Raw genomic sequence first — 27368 nt, 5'->3', positions numbered from 1 at the left:
CTGGGTTAGATTTGTTGCAGTGTAAGTTTTCTTTAAGATCAGGACTTTGCCACAGCCAAATCTAGTCCTGATTTTTAGACTTCCAATTTGCAAGAGTTGCCCAGAAGATTCTTTTTAGGTACCTGGGGTAAGCTCTTGTACATTTTTAGTTGTGTCTAAATCAAAAAAGTGTAAATGGAGATGCAAACATGGATCAAAAAAATCATATCAGCAGGATTTGCTTTGAACTTTCAAGTCTCTATCTGCCTCTCATATGCGCATACATACAGAGTTTGAAGTGTTTCAGATCTGAGGTTCTGGCTGATCATGGATCTGATTGAGAAATAAGTAACATTCCCCTCAGTACAAGCATTTGAGTTACCCCTAAATTCAACAGTTTTAATATACATTTTCCCTTTAATGGGCATCTAGAATATGCTGCAAAGATCATTTACCTCGTGCATGTTTCTATCCAGGTCACCCATTTCTGCGCTCTGTCTCCTCTTTACTATCGTGTAAAAAATTAAGCCGTTTGTATTGCCTTTGGAGGCACCTCGTTACCATTTCCATGCCAGTTTTGAGAAAGTAGCTTTCACGATTCTGATCGGTCCGTTACGTTAGCCTACACAGACCATTTCTTAAATTTTCAGATAAGCAAGGTTTTTCACGCTTTCTCCCATGACGTCCTTACGTTAACCTTATGCCCTCTACAGCAAAGCTATTTCTTTATCTTCCTTCAGATAAGCCCTTCCTCTCCATCTCATGCTGTTCTTCCCCAGGATGACCGAAGGAAAAGACCAGCCACAGGTGGATGCCCACGCTCCGTGTATTGCTTACGGCGTGGGCCGGTACCGTCCGTGAGGTACCTGCGATCCTGCCTGTCCCGTCGCCTCAGGCCATGCGAGGAGGCTGTCAGCTCCCTGGAGGGAGGAACACCTCCGGCTGTCTGCTCTGCAGTCCGCAGCACAACGGGCGCTGATCCCCGCCTGGGACTCTGCCGGGGTCAGTGCCAGCGCGGTTATTTAATCCGCTTTTGCCCATTAACTCCTACTAGGGGCATCTGGTCAACGGCAGTTGAAGGGGGATAACCGGTACTGCCAGGTAACTTTGGTGGCACACCGGGAGCTGTCCCTCCCGCCCGCCCGGAGCACCCGGGAGCGCCTCACGCCCGCAGCGGGGCGGCGGCCATCAGCGCCGGGGATGCTCGAGGGTGGGATTCGTCGGCGGGACCGTGCCGGTCCCGTTCCCGCCGGGGAGGCCGCACCATCTGTGCCGGTGGGAGGGAGGGACCTCGCCGCTGCCGGCCGCGGTCTGCCCGCCGCTGAGAGGCTGGGCGGAGCGGGGGAGGCTCAGCGCTGGGTAGCGGACGCCCCGCTCCCCGGGCCCCGCCGGTGCGCAGCGGGAGCTCCAGGCCCGCCGAGGGGCAGGGCGGCTCTCGGGGGCCACCGCCCCTTCCCAGGGGGCTGGGCGGAGCCAGGCGCGGCGCGCCGGCCCCTTTAAGGCGGGCGGCGAGCGCTCACCTTGCCTCCTCCCCCCCCCCCCCGCCCCGTCGACTAGGTACCGGCCCCGAGCCGAGCCGAGCCCTGATTGGGCGGCCGCTGGGCCCGGTCACGTGGGGGGGGGGCGCGCTCCCCACAGCCTCCAGGCCGCCATTTTGGCTGGAAAGTTTGGAATTTCCGAGCGGTGCGAGCGGGAGGCGGCGGGCGGCGTGAGTGCCCCAGCCCTGCCCGCCCCGGTACCGGCCCGGCCTGCCCCGCTGCATCGTCCGCCCCGGCTCGGTCCGGTCCGTGCCTCGTGGAGGCGCCGCGGCGGGCGCCGGTGGGAACCCCGAGCAGAGCCGCTTGTTCGCCGGCCGGCGGCTGTGCGGGTCGGTCGGTGGGTCGGTCGGTAGGTCGGTCAGGCGGGGCGGCCGCCCTCCCCCCCCCCCCCCCCGCGCCCGGCCGGCAGGGGGAGCCGCGCCGCCGCCCCCGCCGCGCCGCCCCGAGTCGGGCTCAAAGTTTGTGAGGCGGAGCACCGGCTGTCGGCGGAGCGCCGCGGCCCCGGAGCGCCATGCCCGTCAGGAAACAAGGTGAGCGCCGCACGCCGAGGGGCCCCGGCAGCTGCCGGAGTCGCTGCCTGACAGCTGCTGCTGCGGTGGCGGCGGGACGGGCGAGGAGGGGCGGCTGCCGGGAGTCGCCGGTCCGCGGGCTGTGCGAGCCCGCCGAGAGGCACGGTCCCGCCCGCTCTCCCCAGCTGCGAACAAAGGAGCTGCCGGGCCGGGCCGGGGCGGTCCTGAGCGCGGAGGCTTGTTGCTTCCCCGGCGCGTGCATCCCCGGTCCTCCTACCTGGTGCGCCGGGGTCACCGGTGTGTCTGGTCTCCGCTTGCAGATACCCAGCGAGCCCTGCGCCTCCTGGAGGAGTACCGCTCCAAGCTGAGCCAGGCGGAGGACCGGCAGCTGCGAAACTCCATAGAGCGTGTCATCAGCATCTTCCAAAGTAACCTTTTCCAGGCTTTGATAGGTAAAGGCTGACTTCTCTCACTTTGTGCTCAAGCCGATCGGTTCTTGCTTTTGCTGCTACTTGCAGTGTTAAGAAGGAAAGGTATTTTGCCTTTACGTTAGAAGCCATGTGCTTTTTGTCATTGTGTTTTTGTTTTGCATAGTAACACACGTGCTGTTACAGATCAGCAGTTTACTTGTTTCACATACTTTGAAGCTTTTGAGTGGCCCTAACTGCTTAAAACAGTTTTTTCTTCTGTGATTTGTTGTTGTAGATTACTTTACGTAGACTGTTTTTCCATGTACCTTTACTCACTTGAACAATTTTTAAGAAGTATTTTTTTTAGTCCCGTTGTAACAGGTTAATGAATGAGTTTGAATGGTTTTAATCTAAGGTAGGACTCGGGCAAATGTTTCTGCTGAAAAATCTCTGAAACATCACAAAGTGTGTATCTAAAGTGCAAAGTTAACTTAAAGTAAATGAGAAGAAAGCTCTAATGCTACAGTGATCTCTTTCTCCTTTGTTTGTTGCATATTAAAGTGTAGTAAAACACTACTAATTCTTAGTTTAGAGTACTTGTAGTGCTTCACTTAAAATGTTCCCATAAGTCTTGTTGAACTACTTACATATAATTTTGAATTTCCTGCATGGCTGTCTGCAAAAAAAACCCTGAGCTTAAATACAGAATCCTGACTTCATTTGGAAACTTCTGCAGGGAAGCAGTGAGAGTGGTTTCTCCTTGATTGATTGTCAGGATCTGCTAATGGCTGAAAGTGGTTTGTTAGTTTACCTTTAGGAGTAAAATTTGTAAAGTTCTGCATTCTCATCTTTTAACAAAGTAACCTGTGTCTGAATTGTGCTAATAACAAACACTGTTGCTAAACTTATTTGGCTTACTGCATAGTTAGTGTCATACAGATGTACTTTTTCCTTCATAGTACCAAAACTGCTTTGAATTTATGTTGTAGTGGAAACACAGGTACAGGCAAAACATAAATGTGCATTGCTGCGTGTGGAGTGTTTTCTTCTCCAGCATTTATTTCATCTCCTTATGCAGGTTTTCAGAAAATAGTACTCTTGCTATGTTTTTTTTTTTTTTTTTTTTGCTGTGTGAGTTCACGAAAGGTAGTTGTAAAAATAGGTCAGTTACAGAAGTCTTTACTTACAGGAACTCTGTGTGTTTCCCTTCAATACTCAGTTGATGCTAACCAACTCCATGATGAAAAACTAGACATAATCTTTGTGGGACATGTATGAACAGGATTCACTCATTGGTGGATCAGAATGTTGAAGTCTTACATCAGAAGCTTAATATACTGCAGTTGTGCTTTTTATTTTTACCTGGTAAATTTCAATGTTGACTACAATTTTTCTTATTCTGGGTGTGTATTTGTTTTGTTGGTGTTTATTTTTAAACTGTCTTGAAGATCCATTCAGTATTCCATTTTCTCCCTGTCATCGAATCAAATACTGATATATTAGCCTTTGATATTCTAACCTGCAAGGCATAGTTTCTTCTCATATCCACATATGGATTTTCATTGTTTTAATAACTCTACACCTAGTAGTAGTAGTAAACTTGAAACAGCAGGCAACTTCATGTGTGCTGGCTTCATTCTGCAAGAGCAGAAAATGGGAATGTGGTGTTGCCTGGGTGGGCCATGTGGCCTGTTTCCCGGTCTTGTAAGAAGTTTTATGTTGTGACCATATGACCCTATTTTTTGTTGAATTCAGTTCATCTGTGTGTGCATAATAGGTGTCATGATTCTTGGGTGTGTTGCATTAACTTTGCATTTACTAGTTCACTGAGTGATTGTTTATTACAGAGTGTATGTGTATGTTCCCAAACTGTTTGTCTGAAAGGTGATAACGCAGAAGGCTAGTACTTTGCAAGCAATTTATGCTGTCAGCTGGAGTCTCTAATTTTTAACCTGCTCCTTTCCACAGAAATATGTCAGGGGAGTTCTTGTTCATGGCAGGCTGCTCCTGGCTGTTGTTTTCCTGGAAAAATCTTTTTATGGTGTGACCACTGCATGATGGGGGTAAAGAGTGAGGGGACTCCTTGGGAAAGATGCTTTGGAGGCTGGCTGCAAGTACTGGGAAGACCTTCAGTCTGCTCCTGCCTGTCCTCTTTCCATGAAGATTTGGGAGCAGACTGGATGACTTAGTTGTGCTGCAGGTTCATATTACTTCATAGCAGATTTTTAAGTGTGCGTTTTAGAGGAGTTGTGATGTGTCCCCAGCTTAAATAGCCAATACTGTTCTGCCAGAAAGTTTCAAGCTCAACTTGCAAGTTATTTCTCATATGGATATTTCTTCCAGAAAGCATGCTACTTTTAGTTTCTGTTTGTTTTTTTTAATAATACTAAAAAAGAAAAAAAGCTTCATACATTTATTTTCTGCTTTTTCTGCCAAGTTACTGCACTATATCCAAGACCTGCCTGTCCATGATAGGTGAGAATGTTTGTGAAGGCTGCAGTCAGGATCTGCTGTCAACTTCGTGTATCTTTTTTAGCAGAATTTTTAACTTGGCAATCAAATGCTGTTCTTTCGAGGAAAAAATAGACATTACTTTATGCAAAGAAATGCATCTTTAGGTTTAAAATGGGGGAAACTAAATATTCCTGAAAACTATGCATTTTATCAATATTTTGCATATTTAGATATGTATGAAGGAATTAAAAGTTTGGGGTTTTTGGTGACTTTCCATTCGGATGCAGAAGAATGAATGGTGCTTTTTTTCTTATTTGAGCCTTTTTAATGTTGTCCTCTCTTTTATAATTCTATCAATAAAACTTTAGTTCAGCTATCTACAAACTTGACCTGGTTCTTAAATCATTTAAAGCCATAATTATATATTTGACTTAGAGCAGTAACTAGTCAGTGTGAACATCCAGTGTTATGAAATTGACGTTATTACAACAGTGTTAGATTTTAAGTGAAATAACTCTAAGAACTTCACATTTGGTTACCAATTTTGTTACTAATTTGACCTCCTTAAAACACTCTGTGAAAAAGCTCTTTTTTTATTTTCTATGTCTTCTGTAATGTGGTATTTCCCGTTGCCGTTGCTTCAACCAGCCAAGTGTAATGATGCCTAGTACTTTAAATGGATAGCAGTGGCCTGTAATTAAAATCAGCTTGAGACTAGTGACAGTTTTAAGTAAATTTCCTCCTGTGCAGTCTCAGAATTGTGTAGTATGTTTTGTGCTTGTGATTTCTTGGTTGTAGTTAAAATAGCTTGTTATTGATATTCTGATAATTGGTAAGGTGAGTCAGTTTATTAAGAGACCAAAGAAAGATATCTGCATACGGAGACATGGGATAGACTTAATTTCAGAATATTTATCTTCAAATAGTGTGGTAACAATTTTGCAGATAAGTTCTGCTTCTAATCTAGGCACTTCATTACCTTCTTGAAAAGGTACAGATATATGATGTGTTTATCTTTTTGAAAGTATAAGAGGAGGAACACTTGCATGCGTAAGTCTAACACTTCTGAGGGAAAAACATGAAGCAGATTTCTGTTTATACACATAATCTTTTTGTGTATTTAAAACCTGTTTTTAATGGGTTGTGTGCTGCAGTTGACCATATTGAAATAGTGTTCTAAAATTAAAAATATTACTAGTTATAGCTAGAAACATGAAGTAGTTTACTACTACAAAGATACTCCTTTTCCTGGCAATAATGAAGTCCATTTGCACAGGTATCAGAAAAAGGGAATTCTAAAAGAGTCTCTACAGACTCTGGCAATGGAGTTGGCTGTGCTGCCTTTCTTGCCTTGTCTGTGTTAAGTGTTGGTTTTTTGGTTGGGTGTTTTTTATATATTATTTTATAGCTATCTGTATAAAGACTTTTTGGTATAAAATGGCAACTTTGACTAGAGGAGGTTGAATGTGTAGAATTTCATATATGTAAGCAGTCTAATTTATTTCACTTGGAGTGCTTTTGCATGAAGGTTGCCTCAAGAATTGTGCTTGCATGCTGGCTATTCGTAATACTAAATATCCAGTGTGGGAAATTTTGAAGAAAAAAATGTAGTGGTTTCGGTAATCCTTACTGAACAAAAAACCAGCTCTCCCTTGGTAATCATTAAGGTTTTTTAACCATAACTTCAATTCATGACCTTTATGAATTGGACAGAATGTATTAAAAATGCTGTTAATATGTTTTTACACTCCAAAGAAAGAAGTCCTGTCTCTGAATTTTTTTTAAAATTGATGGCTGCATTAAGATAAACTCTTGCTCAGATTTATCAGCAGTCTGACTGGGACTGAAACGTCTAGGAATATAAAACATACTGTTCATCTTTCTCAGCTCTGTCCACGCTGGCTTTCTGAGCTGAATTAGGGAAACAACCCTAGATTTTAGTCTGAAGTAGACTGGATTGGGTCAGCACTCCTCAAAGTTAGTACCCTTTGGAGTGGGTTGGCCACATTTCTAATAGATGGCATGTGGCCCCGCTTCTCTGCACTGTGTGGCATCTCTAGACTTTCTTGCTCTCTTAGCTGCCTCTCAGTTATCCAGCGTGGAAATATTTTTTCATTCTTGCTAGCTAAATTAAAATAAAAAACAGTTAAAGCAGAAGCTCGTCTTCATAACAGAAACCAAAAGTACTTGCTCTGGGGGAAACTTCAGTATCAGTTTTTATTTCAGTGATATAGTTAGCTAATAGAACATATGGCATGATGACACAGTTAACTTTTAAAATCAGCGCAGGCCTCAGAATTTCATTTGTGAGTATGTGTCACTGCAAGTCAGCTCTTCAGTTAACTTGAGGAAGGCCACTTTGCGGACTGCTTCCCATTTTCTAAATATTACTGAGGCCCTAGTACAAGTTCTTTCAGACTCAGTTGAATAATATTTACATTAAGAATCCAGAAATTCTTGACAGTAAGTTGAGGATCTGGTTAGTAAGTGAATATTGGTTTTTGTTTTTTTTTCTTTTATTAGATGAAAGTTCAGAGAGAATTGGATCTTCTGTTATATTGGATACTACTGAAACTGTTTTACGTGCTAAATAGGGTGTTTTCCCATTGAAATCTTACCCTTGTTGCATTTTTGTGACTTTTGCCTCAGATTGCAACTTCTGTAATACCGTATCTTTGCTCGTATTTGAGGCTGAAACATCCATGGATATAATTCTTGCAACTTTGAGGTGTTTGCTTTTCAGACAATTTACCTAAGGATATACTATGGTTATGCTTACTATGGTCTTTTGAAACTTACGCAAAAGTTGGTCAGTTTTAGAGAGATTTGACCTGGGGTTGTGTCTTCAAAGGTAGTTAAGTACTTGATGATTTTAATGTATTTTTCTTTATCCAGATGAAGAGGAGGATAAAACATTTTAGTTGGTGTCTAGATGATTGGAATGTTAAGTCATTGTTAGTGTGCTTCTGCCATGTAGCTTGTTGTTACTTCAGAATATCCCAGTTTTTGGAAGAACTTCACTACTTCTTCAAGGAACCTAATAGTGAAACAACCTCATTGCTCCTCCATTTTAAAGCATTATTTACTGTTTTGTATGTATGTAATGCAGTTTGATAGTGTAGTAAGTTCTGGTGTGGTTGTGTGCTTGCTTTAAGTGTTTTTCATGCAGTATACGTGTGTGCCTGTGACAGTGTAATGTATTGAATTTTTGGGATTAGGTGCTGCTTTTGGTAGCCTAAAATAGCAAGTAAGACTAGTGTAAGTTGAGTAGCTAGTGGTATGCAGATAAATGGTATAGTGGCAACAGATTATCCTTGTGGTTATTATACTGACTGTGTATTCAGTGTTGAATAGCTGCACTGTAGAATTTATCAATTACAGTATTATTCTCTTCATAGGGTTACCATTAAAAGGGGCTATTGACTAGAAAACTTTGTCAATATATCTGCTGTTCATCAAGGGGCTGAAAAGAAAGTTGAAGTTGGGAATAATTGGTATCGTTTCCAGGTTCTGGGCAAGTTTATCTTCTGTCCTGTTCTTGCTTCCCTTTCTTTCCTATGTTCTTTCACCTGTGTTCCCTAGTTCTGATGTCTGTCTTCTCCTGTGCTGCTGCATACCTGGCTTTGCTCCTAATCTCCCTCAATGTTTGCTTTGGTGCTTGGGTACAGTGTAGAGGAAGGGGGGAAAGCTCAAGAGAGGATATTTAGTCTTAATCTCGGGCCTGCTTCCATGGTGATCCCAGCAGCAAGGGCGGAACATCTTGTTTAGCTCTGCAGCTGGAATGCCACGTGCCTCCTGTGCATCTGGCTGCCTGCGTTTTGAGGGGTGGTGTTTGTTTTGGTGCAGGTGGAATGAATTTTCAAAGAAACTGAACTCTAGCAGCTGACTAGTAGTCTCCTTGCACAGATGGCTTCCTCGATTATAACTGGGCCAAATCTGCAAGAAAGTTAAGAGACCACAGAAAGTGCAGGGCTGACACTAGAATAACCTCCTTACATTGATGTTCCTGCTCCAAATTATAGGAGTTTCTAGAGCTCTTTCGTAAAGCTTTTAATAGGAATCTTGTCATGTGTAAGTATCTTCCCAGCCATGTCCTCAAAAAAACTGATTTATTTTGGCTTGGAATTAAAAGGTTAGCCTAAGACAGAGGTGCAGTGAGGAAAACTTGTGGACAAATTGTAAAAGCATTGCAAATTGGAGTCCTGTTTTCAGATCCGTGTTAGAGTTTGGCTGCAGGAAATGTACAAGTGTTACCGCTGGTGGAGATGCCATCCTTGTGTTGCCACCAATGTCAGATAATTATCTTGGCATCTATGAGCTTACTGGTGGCAGAAGAAACCAGTGATTGTGCTGTCTCCTTTAAGCAGAGCTATGCACCTGTATGAAAGCCCAACTTGGAGTGTTGAGTGAACTCATCCCAAAAATAGTTTGAATTTCTTTTAATGCATTCATCTGGAGAGAAACCTCCACAGTCCTGTACTGGCACTATTTAGACGACATCCTGCAAATAAGATTTACTAGTAACACTTCCTTTGTCCCTGATGGGTTTTTGTTACCACTAAAGACAGTAGTGAAAACATCCTTTTAAGAAAAAAAAGTACATTGTTATACTGGCTGCTGATTTGCAACTGGGGTTGAGATATTTGGAGAGGCTGGATAACTGGGAGTTCACTTATAATTTGGGTTTGTTTTTTACACTTAGGTTGGTGACTAAGCACACATGAGGTGGTATTAAATGGAAAAGAGTTTGGACAGCAGAAGATCGTTGTGCCAATTTCTGGCTGTGCGATGACAACTTTAAGGTTTTCCTACCTCAGTTCTGAACATAGAGGAGAAGACACTGTGGATTTCTGAAGGAAAATTGGAAAGAGACCATGTAAAGATACGGTGAAGGAGTGATTAGTAAGCGAAGAGGAAAATATGAATGGTTTGGAAAACGCAAGTGGACAGGCTGGCAAGGAGTTGAATATGTCTCATTGTAAAAAGCAGCCAGAGGAATAAAAGCAAACAACTAGATTGGAGGTTAGATGAGGGTGGTTTCAGGAGCGTTTGTGTTAGAAGTGGAAAATAGCATCTTCTGGAATTTGAGCTAAGCAAAGAAGTGTGTGCAGAAGGGACACTTAAAGGGTAGGACACAACTACTGAAATGAGTCGAAGGGCTGAGGATGAGTAGTTGGGATGCTGCAGCTTGTAGCAAAGGATCTTGTAGAACAGAACACATGTGGCGAGAAAGTTGCACTGCAACTTGCAACTTTCACTTTTAAGAAGTCTTGATTGTACACAGCAGAGTTGGTTTAGGTTTTTACAGAAAAAAAACCTACCCTGAAAGGGGCTTTGCGTGAGTTGTGATGAGGCTGTTTTTCACTTTTCATAGTACGAATGCAAACACTTAGACTGGATACATGCATACTCCATGGCACGACACAACCAATGAATACACAAAGAGAATACTTAATTGACTCTAATCGTTGGCTTGGTAGATGGATATGAAGCTTTTCTTTGTGTTTGTATTTTCTTGTTGATTGCTAATCATATACATTTCAAGTCTTGTGTTAAATGGATATCTTAGTTTGATATAGCAGGTGAAGTAAGCATGCAGGATTGAGAATTCCTTAGAATTAGTAGAAGTTGCTTTACAACTGGAGAATGAAAGTCTGTAGCATTGGCAGACTCTGTTGCCTGTTCTGACAGTAATTATAATTCTACTTAAATTTTGTCTATGCATTCGTTATGTAGGGCTGCTAAGAAGTTGGTACATCTCAGATTGCCCTGAACTGAAATAACATGTTGACCTTTGTTTTCCTTTCCACTAGTGTTAAGACTTAAGTTTTTGGCACTTCAGGTGCTTTGGCAGGAAGCTCTAAAAAAGACAGGTGACTTTTCCACCCCCTTGGAATTAGAGAAGTACTTAATTTGTAATGGGATGACACCTCTTCCTGGACAATGCACAGATAGTCAAATTCTTAACAGACCTGTTTGTTTATGAAGTTACCCATATTTGAAAAAAACCAGGCACTTGCATGTGCCATGTTTGGATAAGCAAGTGTCTGAGAAGAGGCAAACCAATGAGAGATGACAAAGGGATTGCTTGCATGGATGGATTTTCAAGTGAAATACTAAACTGAAAGAAATCAATTTCTGAAAGAATTCATAAGCTCCTTGATTGCTTGCAAGCCAGAGGGAGCATGGTTACACTGAAACGTTCTTCTGAGCAAAGCTGATATTTAAATGCTTTGTGCTGTAAAGTCTGTATGTTGATGCAAATGTATCTAATGTTTTTTCTGACTTGCTGACTTTGGCTGAAATTGGTTTTGCTGTTGGAACACCTATCGGAAAGGAATACCTCATTGATGCCAGTGCAGAATTAACTATATAGCTGGAGCACATAAATCCTGGTCCTGCTGCCATGCAGATGGACTTCGACAGGCTGGAGAAATAGGCTGACAGAAACCTCATGGACTTCAACAAGGAGAACTGCAAAGTCCAGCACCTGGGGAGGAACAATCCCACGTACCAAATATGCTGTGTGCCACTCAGCTGGAAGGCAGCTTTGCAGAAAAGGACCTGGGGGTCCTGATGGACACCAAGCTGAACATGAGCAAGCAGCGTGCCCTTGTGGCAAAGACAATGAGTAATATCGTGGGCTGCATTAAATAAAGTATTGCCAGCAGGTTGAGGGAGGCGACCCTTCCCATTTGCTTTTTAGAATGCAAAATATGGATTTAGTGTTTATAAAAAAAAATGAGTAAACAGAAAACAAACACAAACTTCCTGAACTTGCTCATGCACATAGATGTTAAATACATTAAAACTGAAAATCTTCAAATGAGGATACAATTCATACAGCATATAGAAATGTGGTTGTTAACTTCATGTATTTTGTGGTAGCAATTTACAGCTTCGTGCAGCGTGTGATGTACAGGCAACAGTTCACTGTTTTACATGCACAGTGTCCAGTGCAGTTTGTTGTAGTAAATGTGTCAGTGTTTTAGTCCATGAAATGTTAAGCTTGTGTGGAATTTCCTGGCATTTATTTAAGAAAAAACACCTATAACCCATGAATGGTCAAGATGCTTAAAGTGTAAAAATGCAAAGCCTAAAACTAGTAAGTTACTGTGATGATCAAAGGACTGCTTTTAATTTTTTTTAAAAATACTTTTGATAAGTAGTAAATGCCAATGAAATTTTAGTGATTCTCTTTATACCATAACATTAAAGGTTCAATATCAGAAACCTAAAGAACAACATAATGTAAAAATCGAAGTGAGTGGCTTAATACTTGTTAGAAAGCCAAACCTTATTAAAATATGGGCAGGAAAGAATGGGGAACAGCAGATTGAGTGGCACAGGGAATCCTTCCTGTGGAGATGTATGGTGTTGATGGTTTCTTGCTCCTCACTGCTATGTTTTCTTGAGGTTATTTTTGTTAACATACTCTGTGCTTCATTCTTTCTTCATTACTTTGCAGTTCCATGTTAAATTTGAATTTCTTGTATTTTGTGTGTGTGTTACATATACTGGATGCTTGTTCTTCATTCTGTTTTTGCCCAAACTGTTTTTGCCTAGTTCTCAAGGTTTGTTGCCTTTGACCAGTGATTAGCAGTTGGTGAGTTGTTTATAGCCTTGAGGCCTCTGATATCACCCTTTGCCTTTATTTTCAAGCCCTCTGCTGTCATTCTATGCTTGTGCTCCTCCATGCGGCTTTTTATTCTGAGGTCATATGTGATTCATTCCCTACAGAATAACTACGTGTTGTTGGTATCAGTTACAGAAATACACAGACACTCTTATTTGTATATACAATCTGTGTGTGTGTGTACTTATGTATAGTTTTTCCTTAGCTTCAAATAATTGTGTGATATAACACCTATTGGTTTTACATATATTTATGTGTAATATATATGGAATATATAGCATTTATATTCAAATTTATATATTCAAATATTATGTATAAGCTATGTGTATTTTATATTTATAAAAATAGGTGTTACATCACACAATTGTCTGAAGCTACGTAAAAGGTATACAAATTAGATAAGTCAACTGGTCTTTAGCTTGTCCAGCTCTAACAGCAGTTATCTAAAACAAAGCTCCAGGCAGGTCAAGACAAGTCCAGAGGTCTGGTTATTAGCTTAGCTCGAGGCTTGTGGCCTGTTGAAAGCAAAGCCAACATCTTGTTTATGGGGTTACACCATTCTCTTAAGAAAATGCAAGTATAGATATCCCATCTTTGACTTGCTAAGTTACAGTTGTCAGAAGGTTCATGCGTAAGTGAATGCAGAGAATAATTCTGCTCAGTTTTATTAATAACTAGCTGACTATACTAGAATAACATATTCCTTTCTGCAGGAAAGGTATAGGTGGAAAGCTTGGCTTGACAATGAGATTTTTAGGACGTGCACTGATCTTAAGTTATCCTGATTACAAGTGTACTCTCTGTTGAATTTATAGCAGAAAGTATCAGATGCTCCACATACCAGTAGAAATGGCAAGCAGAGGCCTTATGTCTGATTTCTAAGGAGCAGGGAAGAAATCTATCTGAAGGAATGGTGTCATGTTGCTGGTTGGAATCCTTGTCCTCGGAGACAGATAATCTAGTCAGGATTGATGTAGGCTCCTGAAGTGCCATCAAATATACTTAATTTAGGAGACGTTTTAAGAATTTGTTTGCTTCTGCTGTTGTTTTAATTACTGTGTTGTGGTTTTTAGGGAACCTGAAACTCCCTTGTGAAGTTGATTAGGGTTTCAATTTATGTTCAGTAGATAAGTCTTGTTTGCTTTAAGAGTGAACGGTTTTAGCTTTTAGTGTATCGCATTACTGGTGAATGAGCCTGTTCGAAGACAAAACTGAGTGGAGAATATGAGAAGGGGGGGAAAAATACGCACCAGCAAACTGCTTGTAGTTGGTCAACTTCTCCTGTAATGAATACTGAAAAAAATGCTGTGTTTGTCAACACTGCTTAGTTTTTCGCATTACTAATAAGAAAAATAATTTTCTTTTTCATCTCTTAAGTGTTCTTTTCAGAACTGGGAATCTGTCACTTGGTTTGTATAGACTTTTATTCTTGTTGCAATCAAACATATTGCCGATTTGGCTTCTTAATGTGGTTTTACTTCTAAGCTGACATAATTCCAGCGTGATTTTCTGTGTTGCCTACCATTCATCGCTTTTTATCACTTTGGCTTTCCCGCAATTTTGTGCTCCTGTTTTTTGAGTGTCAGTCAGCTGCTCTTTTAAAGTTCCCCTCTAGTTAGAAATGTTCCCCATCTATGTTTTCTTTTACTGTTGTGTGATAGCTGATTTGAGCTATTTTTCTGTAACTCAGTTTTCTGTAACTCAGTTTGAGAGATGATCTGTCTTGGAATTAATATGGGAGGAAGGGGTTGGGATATGAAAAAAACACATCTAGGTTGAAGAGGGAATCTAAATATAAATGTAAACTAAAAAAAATAGTATTTTATCACCTGGTGTTTGTAAGAATTAGGAAAATGTTAGAACTTTTCATATGCTAATAATGCATTCCCAGTTTAATATGACTTCAGTAGGTATTTAAGTGTGTTCATGTGATGAAATATTTTTGTGAGCTGATAGATAGCAGTAGACCAGAAGAAGAAACTTTTTAGGTTGAATTTAGTATGACCTGAGTTTCTGGCTGTGTAAAAAAAAAAAAAAAAAAAAAAAAAAAAAAAAAAAAGTAAATGTCCAGCATTCATTCCTTGTGGACCTATCACATTCAGGGTGCGTAGACCGCTTGTCTGTACTCATAAGTACTTAATGTTTGCATTCTGAATAGTAAAAATGTAATTTTTTTTTTTTTTTTTTTAAATAGGAAGATATCATTTAGACACTAAGTTCATAGGAACTGTTTCTGTGGCTTTGGAGCAAGTTCAGGATAAACAGAAACCAATCCCCATATGAAGTGGTGTATATATTTCTGACCTCTTTCAATAGTAAGTCTATTGTGGTGCTCTTCATAGAGGAGTAGAGAAGATGTATGGGAAATAATGTGCTTTTTGAAACAAGTCATTCTGCAGTATGAATAAATGGCTACCTCCACTGGCAGGGACTTAAAAGAACAGTAGCAGAATTGAGAATCTGTGCCCTAGATTTCTGTTGCAAAACAGTCGCACAAATAACCCCTTCCCATAAATAATGTAGTACTCTTCCTGGCTTGGTTGCTGTGGATTGCAGCTATAGAATCAACTTAAACCACTGCCTATTTTAATATACAAAGTACTCTCTGTTGGGGGGGGATCTTTACTTGCTGTACTTGATTGATGTATTAATGTTAATGCAGCTACAAGACCAATTTGCAACTGAGGGAGCTAATGTGAAAGATAGATTTAAAGGCAATTTGTATCTCTTAGGCTGCTTTGCTCCTGTATATCTAGGTCATTTAACATCTTCTGCAACCCTCACTGCTATTTCTTCCAATCAGCAGCGCTAAGAGCAAGTATAACTTTAAAAATTAATGTAAGCAGTTGATAGGAATTTGACTCTTGCTCAGAGAAAAGATACAAATGGAATTTGAGAATTGCAGTTTTCTGAACAGGTAGAGAGGAGGAGTGCAATGTCTGCATAAAAAAAAAAAATCTAAGACTGGAACACCAGCAACAGTAAGACTTCTCTTATTTGTGTGATCTTTCTTTTGTGGTGCAGCTCTATAAAGGAATTATTGTGCCTCTGTTATTGACTGTGGGCAGCTGCTGAAAAGCTACAAGATTCTGCAGATTAGAGTCCTCCTTATTCATGGCTGGGTCCTATTTACTTCTTGAGCTAACAGTATCTGTATGTTTGTCTTCTATGAAGCTGGTGTAATTAAAAACATGAGTTTTCAACTCCTGTTCAGCAGATTTTTACTTTGAATAAGAGACTAAAAGGTTTATAAGACAGCTTCTTCATTTGTCTGCTCTTCCCTTAGCTTATACCTTTACAGATTTTTTTTTTTTTTTTAGTGTGAGTGTTTACGGATGTGATTACAGCTGTGGTAGCAAGTTTCATAGGCTTATACTTCCATAGAAAAGCCTTTGATGCTTCTTTAGACTGTTATTTGTATTAGTGCTTCATGTAGTGGATAGGATGTCAAGAAAAAAAACTATCGCAGTCAGATTCTTGTTCCCCAGAAGTTTCCAGTTGAGTCTTCAGAGTTATAGAAAAAGCTGTTTATTAGTTCATAACTATGACTTGTAATTCATACTGTTAAAGCTTCATCCTATTTGCAGATGACCCATCCTGATCAATCTCCTTTTCCCTAACTTCTTGCCACTTCTCTCTTGCTGATTTCATCGGTATACTTATATTTTCCACAAAAAATATATACACCACAAAAATGGCCACCTAAAATGCCTTTGAACATTAGATTTCAGATAATCAAAGGCTATATTGGCTGAAATTATGTATACCATAACTTGAAGCATAGACACCCCTCCCTTCCAGTATTCCACTGCAGTTATTCCATATGCTTCTGTTGTTCCTGCTGCAGAAGCCCAAAGTGAGTGGGGACACGTAGACCCTGAGATATAGGGCATAGAGAGTGAGTTGTGTATCCTGTGGGGAGGTTCATGTGATGTTGGTCATACAGCTTCATCTGTAATAGGTAGAGTAGTAGATATCTAATTTATTTTGCAGGAGGAAGATGATGTTAAAATCAGAATGTTATAGTAACTATAAAGCCTGACTGCTCAATTTTTTCATATCTTTAGATATTCAAGAATTTTATGAAGTGACCTTATTGGACAATCCAAAATGTATTGATCGCTCTCAGCCATCTGAACCAATACAGCCTGTGAATACCTGGGACTTCTCCAGCCTTCCAAGCACAACAGTGACATCAGAAACACTGCCGAGCAGCCTTAGCCCAAGTGTAGAGGTATGATACAGAAATCGCTGTTTTATTTTTCTTGTTGAAATTATTAGCTCAACATTGTTTTCTACATTTCCTTCATTTTATAAAATATTTATTTCTGTAGAAAACTTACATTAAGATCAATAATCATAGGGGATTTAATTATTGAAATGCTTAATAAGATGTGTGCATTTTGCTTAGTCAAAAATTTATAAACTTGTTTGTCAAATATACCATTAAGTGACAATTAAATTGGATTTATGCTCTGAATTTGGAACCTTCCTGACAGACTTAGTATGCCTATTCTCATCCATACTGATGACTCTTCAGTCATCACTTCATTAATAATTTGAGAAATGTGAAGCTGTATCTTTCTGATTGTAAACTTTTCAATCTGTTCATAAGAAATTCTCTGCTACTTAGCTGTGTTTTGGAAGGACTTTTTTTTTTTTTTTTGAAAACTGCATGAATCCAGTTGTCACTAGTGAGTGGTGAGAAAGCTGAGCAGGGAAATACACTTTGATGTATATTTTCACTAAATCAACATCTCCTTGCCCAAGTTCAAGTTACAGTGTTGATTGATGATGATTTTTTTTTGCATCAGGACTATTATTTGTCTGCAGAGAGGTGAACTTTGTTTCGATTGTGCCCTCAATACTGACAACATTGGAAAAGGTGTATGAACTTCTCAGTAATAAGCGAAGGCACTGTGCTGTGATGATACATTTTGATGAGATGGTAATAGAGCTCAGGAAGAGCACTGGGGGAGACCAGCCAAAAGGACTAGTGCTGCAGCCTGTAGGGAAGCTTGTACTACCCAGCAAGATAAAGTGGTTAGGATGCCTTACTGAGTCAGCTTTATCAGAGGCTGTTTGGACTGTATAAGAAAGTCTGCTTAGCTGCAGAACGTAAACAATAGTGTGCCATGCTAGTGAGTTTGTGCAGTTAAAAAAAAAAGTTCTTGTGCTTATTGTAGCTTTCTGAAATTTGTTATATTGAAGCTAGTATGAAATATGTCAGAAATGCCTTAAAAGAAACTGTAGAGGAAATCCAAGAGTTGTGCTGTGTTCGCTCAGAAAGTAGAAAATGGCTAGTAGGTAAAAGATCAGCTTTTTAGCCTAGCCAGGGACAACAGTTATATATTGCCAAGAACACTCATTAAGATGTCTACATGAAAAAAGCTGAGCAGCCTAGGTATACTATATTTTTCAGGTTTGTAGGTAATTGAGTACTAAGAGATTAAAAGTCTAGTTGAACTTGCAGTGTAGGAATGAATTATTTTCCTTTGACTTGTGTGAATCTTGATTATACACTGAAAAACTTAAATTATATGTCTCTTTGGAATCTTAGTTACCTGAAATTGCATTAAGAAGGCCACTGTCATCATAGTCACCTTAGGGAAAATTTTCTCTAAGAATTGTTATCTCTGGACAAAATGGAGTAATGCAGGGTAAATTGGAAATGGAAAACACCATTGTGCTATTTATTTGTATGACATCACCTAAATCTTAAGCTTAGAGCTGTAGAACTTCTCTTTTTGAATATATGGTGAAAACGGAGTTTCTTAGAAGCAGAAGCAAAATGGACTAGACAATAGGGTAGGCAAGGATAGACAAAGTTTATTTTGTCTACTGAGGTGTTTTGAAATAAGCTGGCTCTAATACATTTCTCGTTTGCATGTGCAAAGAACTTAATGGGGCAATTTAAGAGTCATTACAGTTGCCCTTAGTCACAGAGGATGGACACAGTTCCAAAAAATTGCAGATGGCCAAGCACTATCTTTTAAAAAGGGTGTCTATAGGAGCAAGGCAGGAAGGGAGGATCCAAATTTAACAGGTACAGGGAATGATTCTTCAGGATTTTTGTAGCTCCTTGAGAGCAATAAAGGAGCCAGATAATAGCTATTATAGTTGTTGATAACAGTTTTGTCAAACTTAGTTTCTTTCTAATGTGGTGATAATTCTTGTGGTAGAAAGAAACAGTAAATGTGGTAAATTCTGACTTCAGTTAGTCTGTTAAACCATGCCAAAAGTTTATCTCTTGATATATCTGTTAAAGTTTCTAAAAAATGCATTCTAGTTTGAGTTATTAGTGAAAATATCCTGATTAAATTGTAAATTAAACCATGGGAGGAGCATGGTGTGTTGCTGCTTCAGAAGCTAAAACTGGAATGAAGCCTTGAGCAGTTGAACTAATTAAAGGGCAGGCTCTAGTTGAAGTACAGTGTCCTGCACTTCGGTTGTACTTCAGTAGTGCCCATAGAAGTTGAATAGTTAAGAAGTGGTTTCTCAGGAAAGATCTGGGTCATTTTTCAATCTCAAGGTGAGTCAACCATGTCGTGTTAATACATGAAAAGAAACACTTTATTGACTTAAGAATGTGGTGTAAAACTGTTCTGTTCTACTTGGTCTGCATAAGGCTTTGCTGGAGATATTATTAAATTTAAGGTAGTACAGTGCAAAAAAAAGAAATCTAGAGGCATTTAAATGCTTGGAAGAGATTGACAAGGAAGATCTAAATCTTGAAAAGAAATGGTGACTGGTGAAAAGATTTCGTGCTGCTTAAAAGAATTGAAGACTTCATTGGGAAACAGAATTTTCCTGTGTTTGTAGGCAAATGTAAAAAAGGAAGATAATATTCTGTGTCTATACAGTATGTATTAGACTTACACTATAGTAATGGGCTTAGGAAAAATGTTTTAAATAGCTGCACATGGGCAGTCTCCCTTATTGATGGTCTTTAAAGGCAGCATAACTGTCTAAAATGGCTTAAATGTGGGGTTTTTTTTTCTTTCCCTCCCCCTAATACACCTTGGAACAGTGTAATGGATTTGAGGATTTATGTCCCCACCAAGCCATTTTGTTGTTTTTAAATGTACTCCTAATTCCAGCAGGTAGGATTGTGAAGCAAATATCTGCTGCTGTGAGATTTGTGTTAGTTTTCCAACTGCAGCACACAATTTGTGTTTCCCCTACAGGGGAAACCTGCTGAAATCTGACGTACAGGATAGGACATACTATTAAATTCAGGCTTTATGATTATTCTCCCCCTGGCCCCCTCCAGAAACTGGGAAGTTTGTCCTATAGAAGTTTGCTTATTTTGCTACCAAGAAGTCCACAATAAGAAAGACTAACTTACTAGCTAAAAGGGTAGTGTTGTTCTGTGTTGTTCTAAATTTTACATGAAGACGCATGTGAAGGTGTAATTTAATTATGAAGCTGCATCTTTAGTTTTTATTTTCATGTGTTAGTAGACTGCCAGGAGTACAGGGACTTGTCCATGACAACAGGCACGTGATCGTGGCAAGATCACAAACGTGTTGAAGAATGGCCTAATTCGGGAAATCTCACCATAGACATAAGTGTATGTTCTCAGCTGAACTGTTGGCTTGGTGATGCAACTGCTCCTCCAGTACAGTCCGGTGGTCATGGTGTATAGTGTTACCTAACAGAAGCTGATATAGTGTGGATTACTTTGTTATTTTCCTAAGTGGCTCAGATTTGAACATTTATGACAAATCCACCTGTCTTCCTTCAGATTTTTTTGTCTCAAGTATCATGTGAAAGACAGTTGTTTGACCTTCAGTATGTGAAGGTCAGATGTTATATTTACTGTTAGTATTTAAAAGCATAATTGCATATATTGGTGTTGTTGCTAGTTTATGTGAAAATGAACCCAAACTTTTCTCACAGTCTCTCACCTACAGTAAATGTTACCTTGTATTTAATTAGTTAGAATGCTGGTTCCACATTATGGTTGTAAAGGTGGACAATTTTGAAGAGTTATAGTTCAATGTTGGTTTCATTAGCTTTTTCTAGTATCTGTGAGCGTCTTAGTTTAGCTTTCAAATATATATGAAAATTGTTACAGTAAACATATAATCTTGTACATATTATTGTCCTTAATTCTTTCTTCAGTGGCTGAGGTTTTTTTCTTCATATACCTGTAAGGCAATACCTTTCCCTTAATGTTTTGAAATTGAATAAAAATTGAGGAGAAATTCTTATGTATTGACAGTTTATATTCCACATACTTATGTGTAGTACAGGATAAATGATGTTTTTATCCTGTAAAACCTAATGCATTTTGGTTTCAATAATATGCTTATTTTTTAGATACTTAGGGGTGGGGTTTTTTATATTTGGCTTTAATCAACCCAAGGGCATAACAATTCTAGTACAGCCTATGTTTTATCTGATGATTTGTTTTGCTTGCTGAAACTTACTAGAAATTGGAGGGAACTTGAATTTAGTATATCTTATTTTGTTCACTGCCAGTTTTTTTTTAACAGAAACTGTCACTTTTTAGATTTAAAGTGCTGCTGCCCAATTCAATATTAGTTCATTAACCAGATATAACCTGATCTGCATACCAGATGCACTTTGAGGTTATTTTCACTCTATTCTATTGCTTGCCAGGCTGGTAGGACTGTAGTTGATGAGAATGGGGACAGGTTTTTTCTTGCTTGCAAATTGTTAGCCTTGCAAGTAATACATTTCAACCCTGTTTCTTTTACCTTAATGATATATTTTTGCTGTAGTTACTCTGGGCCAAATGAGTATTCTTGCAGCTGACACTTTGATGGTATATGTGAGAGTTGCTTGAGAGTGAGAATATAATGCTTCCCTAAAGTGATTAAGGATTGTATTACAAGAACTTTCTGCACAGCTGACTTTGGGAATGACTTTTTAGCAGTGTGTGCTTGTGTATATACATAGAATAGTGGTATACAAGCTTTGGTTGCCTGAGGACTTTTAACGGGATGTAGCCTAGTTCTGCTTTTGCCTTCCTACTTCTGGATCAAAAGACTGGAGTTTGTAATCCCCATAGGTATTGTATTAGAGAAAGTTAGAGCAGCAGATTGCAGTTTTACTGTTCACAGCAATCTGTTTTCTTCTCCATGCTTTGTATTTTCTGGAACCTTATTTGACAGTTTTATTTGTTTTAATCTCCAGTACAAGATGATGAGGCCAAAAAAAAAATATATTCAAGGCAGTGATAAGCATGAAAGGAATGTTAATCCTTTCAGTACTAGGGACTAGCAAAAAAAAAAAAGATTCAGTTTCAAAAGGACAGAAGGTGCATACCTTTTTCCTCATGTGCATTAAATACTGAGTTTTAAGTGTGCGTTGGCAAAGCAGCTAACAGATCTAAAGCAAGTTCTCTTAACAGTAGTAGTCGTGTGGGAGAATGTGTGCACGAGGGAGCAGTCTTCTAAGCTGTTTGCTGTGATCTGTAGTGCCATCTGTAGGTGGGACAACTTGTGTTTGAGTGAAGCTAATCTGTTTCACCTACAATGTGGGAACTGGTTTTGTTTGCAAAGCAAGCAGTAATGTCTTTTTAACCTTTGCAAGATTTTGATAGTTTTGTGTAACTTAGTAAGATGAGCTGACATAGTCTATAGGACAGAACTTTGGATGTATGGTTTCTAGTGGAATGAAAAAATCTGTGTTTAATCAGTAGCAGTTTGTATTCAAAATGGAATGGTGCATCAAGCAGTTAATCGGGATCTTAGAAGGAGATACCTGCAAATGTAGAGCACATTATTAAAGCAGCAGGATCCTCTAGTTCTGTTTTTCTGTTTCTGAATTTTAACTGCACTATCCTCACTTGACCTTAACAACTACAGTCAGTCATATCTGTCGTAGTAACGAGATGTTCATGGGAAAATCCCAGATCTGTTGCACTGTCTTCAAATACCTTCTTTGCCTTAATATTTATAAAGATTCAGTACTGGCTAGCTTGATGATATGCTGTGTCTGCTTGCTGTACTCCCTGTTACTATACTGTTCCTTTATGCTTGTATCTGTATGTGTGTATCGCCCATTATTTATATTGGTGCCTTTTCTGCAAAAATGGTGTCCTTGTTTTATCTGAGCACCTAATAGTATATAGTCTTGGGTCACTCAGAGCTCAATTGCTTTCTCTGTGTTAATTTTACAGTGGGAAAATTATATTCACCTTGCTATGTATTTTGCATTCAATTCTTGAAATCTAAGCTGTTTGTACAAATAGAAGAGTATAAGTCTTGAACCAAAGCTAAGAAAGTCTTTCAGGGCAGGCTTCTGGTCAAACTGAATGCAAAAGCAAACAAACCAACCTGCCCCATTCTACTCAGTTCAGAATGCATACAGAAGCAATAAAACCCTGCTATTTCTAAAAAGTTATCTTTCTCAATTCAGAAGTAAATAGAGAATTTACAAAAAAATTATCTGAATTTGGTATCTAATTACGTTTTTTCATTACTTGTAATAATTACGTCTTGCAGCCAGGTTCAAAGGTAGCTAGGTAAATTAGGTTACAGCATCTTACAACTTTAATGCTTCCTTTACTAAAGGAGCTGAGAAAATGCTTACAGTGATGATAGTGCTTGATCTTTACTGAGTCTTTGAAATGTCTCCTCGAATATGCCGAGGTTGGGCAATTGACGTACCCTCGTACAGCTGAGCTGAGCTTGCTTCTCTGGTTACACTTGTGACAGCTCTGTGTTATGCAGGTTTTTCCTCATAAAATCTGAGAGCAAATTAGCATTTCAATAACAATATGTACTTTTAAATTTGTGGATAGATGAAGAAATTATTTATCTGTAAAATCAGTATTTTCCAAAGCATTGCTTTCATTTGCATGATTTATTTCTATGTATGGTTTATCTGTGCCTGAATTTTCCTTGAGTTATCTGATGACTTTGTAGATAGAATCTCTCACACTGGAAAAATAATAAGCCTGTGAAGGCACAGAAAGTGACTGCCAAACATAACTTGAAAGAATTGGTAGATCATTTAAGGCAAGAAAAAGTCTTTGTGTTTCTCACATGAAAATCATCCTTTGTTTCTTAATGCCACAAATAGTGGTGAATGAAAATGCACTTTTTCATTCTTGCTAGACTGTATAGAATAGCTGTTGCTGATTGTTACTGAGAACACTTGAAGCTGACAGGACAGAAAGGTTTGTTTTCAGTAAGTATGAATAACATGAACAGATCACAATGCTTCTTGCAAATTCAGTGCAATAATAGTGATTTTAATGGCTAACAGTACTGTGTGGAAATATCTTACTCTTTAGTGCATTAAAAATGAGGCTTTTTGTATGTTTCATTATTTTGATTCTAGTTCTGGTATGTCCTTTAATATTGTTCTTTTGCTCCTCACTATACAATTTAAAGAAAAGAAGGTCCTAAGTTATTTTATTAAATCGTTTAATTGCAGTATTTTTAGTTCTGGTTTTCTTACCTACTTCTCATTTTGAAAAAAACCTGTTTCTTCTGATCTCCAAAATTTAACACATGCTCGCTCATTCAAGGAGTTTTAAAGTTTGTCTTCAAGAAGCTATATTATTGTTTCTTATGACAAAGCTAAACCTCATGAATGTTTGAGTCAGTCTCTTTTGGATCTATTTATTCTATGTGCAGTATTTCCTATGAAAAGTCTGCAGAAACTGCTTTTGGGCTAGGAAAAACTTCTTTATTTACAGTGCTGTCTTCTTTGACTGCTTATCCATCTGTTTACTATATGTATGAAAATGTGTATTGGTATTTGCTACAAATTTTTTTGCTCTGTCAGTGTGATGTGTGATTGGTGTGTCTCTTTTTACCCTCATTTTTTCTTTCCTGTGTGGAGAAACTGTTGTTTGTGCTTAGCTGAAGGAGAGTCTTGACAGAGCTGTGCAGGCAGTTACCAGGAGAGGCTTTTAATTCATCACGGTGGTGCACTGATGGGTAAAGGACTCTGATGTAGCTTGGTTGTACATGCTATTCTGACTTGTGCAGTGGATGTGTTACTACTTTTCAAGCATGCTTGTTGAGACTTTCTCTCTGTGCCCTCTGCTCTGAAGTGGTTAGAGTGCCTGTTCATGGTGCGCAGTCAGACCCATGAATCCTCAACCTAGAAATGCCTCTTCCCCACCTCTCTGGATTGGTTGCTTTTCCTTATCTCATAGTCTTCATTGGCAGCTTGAAAGAAATTGTGTGCTTTCTGTGATAAGAGTAATGGGCCTCAGGTCTTGTTAAAGGGATGATAGTGAGTGGGAGGGGGAAGAAAATGATGTAATGATCATCCTTAGTTCTGAAAGAATCCCACAGAAGGCAAGAGAATAAAAAATTGAGAGAAAAGAAGAAAGTGATTGACCCTGAACGTAAGCAGTTGTAGCCAGGATTAGTCTGAAGAAGCTTAATCTTGAACCAAGGTGGCTGAGAGAATTTTGACTGATGAGAAAGTATCACTGATCTTCGCCCTTCACAGAGTGTGAGGGACAGACAGAGTTTGTGTGTGCTATTGGGGCTCCTAAAGCGAAGTTTGCGCAAGAAACATGTGCAGACTAACTGTGTGTCTTGGACTAGTCATTGAAGATGTTTCTGGGTGAGACACTGAACATGTGTCAAGTCACCTAAAAATGCATTTCCTCAGTTTCCCTTACATTTTGGATGCTCGTGCTTTGTTATTCTCTGAACTTCAGTCTTCCCTACAGAACGCTTGGGAAATTCAAGGATAATTTGTATGTGGGGTAGCATTCAGCTATGAGAGTAATATTTTTTTTCTTCCCCTTTTCTGACCAAGAGGAAAATTCTAGCAGCTTAAGTGGTGCTTTTCTGCTTTCTGAAGTCAGAACTTTTAGACTTCTGAGTTGAGTGTTATCAATCTAAAAGATGCATTTTTTTCCCATTGATGCTTTGCAGCAGTGAAAACTTCACCTAGGTGTTCATAATAGAAATTCTTCACAGACTGTATGGACAATGTAAAAAGGAAAAGTATCTGACTTGACTTGACATACAAGGTAAAAATCCTGGTCTTGATGGCTGAATGGTATAAGATTTACCTTGAATATCCATTCAAGCTGAACGAAGTTGTTTTTAATAGCATGCAATCAAACTTTTCTTCTTTAATGGTTGGGGGTTTTTGGTGTGTGGTTTGGTTTTGGCTGTGGGTTTTTTTTTTTTTTTTTTAAATTGGAGAAGGATTTTGTAATGTCCTCATTTTCCTTCTTATCCTGCAAAGGTACCACCTGCCCACAAAATAAAATGGATAAGAATAGTTCCTTATTTCTTAACTTTTTCTTTTCTGGCCTCTACCCCCACCCCTCTACTGTATATGTGGTAGAGCCAGGGAATCAGGTGGAGTAAAGTGGCAGAAAACCTAAAGGGAGTAGTAAAAATGCTCTAGATACATACTTAGTATACTCTAGAGTTGTTTGCTGATGCAAAACATAATCAGTTTGATTAGTTGTACATCTCGGGCTAAAAGCAAAATGATGCAGATGAGATTTAATAGTTTTGAAATTATGTATTGAATTTTTTTCAGTATACTTCATTGTGTTTGTAGTGAAGGTGTTAGTGGGAGACCTAATAGGACAAGATAGTGGAAACTGAGTTAACTAGTTGCTTTCAATGCCTCTTGTGGGAAATGAATGTAATAAGGTTTTTACTGATGTATGAAACTGTCAATTTAGTGTTTCATAGTACATAGCAGGTTTTTTTGTGCCCAAGTGTTTGGCTTTTCCCAGCTGTGCTAATTAGGCTGAGAAGACAATGCCTGTGCATACAAACTTTGCCTTGTGACTGCATTACAGCCTTACAAAAGGAAATGAAATTCTAGGTTAATTCAAGGCTCAAAATAGCGTTTCTCTTGTAATATGCATTACTCTTTCCTTGCCACTTTCTTCTCTCCCTGTTCTACATGGAATATTCCATTCATTACAGCCTAAGAAATCAGTTATTTTGCAGTCTGCAAATGCTGAAATGACGTTAGAGGAGGAATACTTGCTTGCAACCAAAACTATTTTTGAACAAACGCTTCTTTTTAGAAATTGTAACCAGCTAAGAAAAGCTGAATTGAGATTTTTTTTTTTTTTTGCTGCAAAATAATTTTGTATTGCATTTCATCAAATGATTCCCTGTGATGCTCATGTGTTAGGTAATCCTGAAAGAGGAGTATATGAAATAGAATATGAGGAGGTACTTAACTGGTATGGAATAGGATTTGGCATCTTTTGTAGGATATTTTCAAGGATAAGTTTAAGTTTTTCAGACATAGATAATCAAAATAGGTTAAGAATCTTTCATGAAACTTAAAGTGTTTGTATTTTAGCCTGCTTTTTTTTTTTCTCCATCGTGTTTCTACCTCTGAATGAATCCAAAGGGAAACCTGGCATGCATTCTTCTGTTTTGACTATTAAATAAGTGTGCTTTTTCTCATTCTGTTGAGATGGTGTTTGGCTGTGATTGAAAATAAACCTTTTAAATGTTTGGAAAGTACCTGCTATGCTGAAACAATGGATTGCTTATGCATTGTAACAACAAAGGTAAGATGATAAAGCTTTTGATTAATGCCTACAATCTTGGAAGTTCTTGTTGAATCTTTCTTCCAGTTTTTGTCTACCGGTAATGAAAATGCCTTGATGGTTTTCTAGTGTTGATTTTTTTTTTAACTTTAACTGCACAGATTGCCAAAACAAATTCTGTAGTTGTTGCTAAGAACAATCATAGATATTAATTCTTCTAGGAGCTAATTATGCACATATTGAAAAACTCAAGTGTAGTAGAATGATGAATTTTTCTTGTAATTCTGCATTAAGACTCTTTCCTATAAAAATTCACTCTCTTAAATAATAGTTTGCTCTTTATTCCAGAATGAGGAATTC

The 27368-nt window shown here is 39.0% G+C and overlaps 1 protein-coding gene across 10 annotated transcripts in view; it reads left to right on the top strand.

Moving 5' to 3' along the window:
- The first annotated feature begins 1598 nt into the window (after nt 1-1598).
- Nucleotides 1599-27368, top strand: part of DLG1 (discs large MAGUK scaffold protein 1) — a 157129-nt gene continuing 131359 nt past the window's right edge. For 4 of the 10 annotated variants that reach the window (XM_075761187.1, XM_075761186.1, XM_075761185.1 and 1 more), the window contains exons 1-3: nt 1600-2047; nt 2347-2478; nt 16594-16760. In XM_075761187.1, coding sequence (XP_075617302.1) covers nt 2029-2047; nt 2347-2478; nt 16594-16760 — 318 coding nt within the window. In that variant the 5' untranslated portion in view covers nt 1600-2028. Of the gene's footprint in view, nt 2048-2346; nt 2479-16593; nt 16761-26555; nt 27030-27368 lie in introns of those variants that run through there. The other 6 variants (XM_075761184.1, XM_075761183.1, XM_075761182.1 and 3 more) reach the window with 3 other exon arrangements.

This window comes from Balearica regulorum, chromosome 9 (assembly GCF_011004875.1).
Source record: "Balearica regulorum gibbericeps isolate bBalReg1 chromosome 9, bBalReg1.pri, whole genome shotgun sequence".
Taxonomy (NCBI): Eukaryota; Metazoa; Chordata; class Aves; order Gruiformes; family Gruidae; genus Balearica; species Balearica regulorum.
This window is presented reverse-complemented; position numbering and strand designations above follow the sequence as displayed.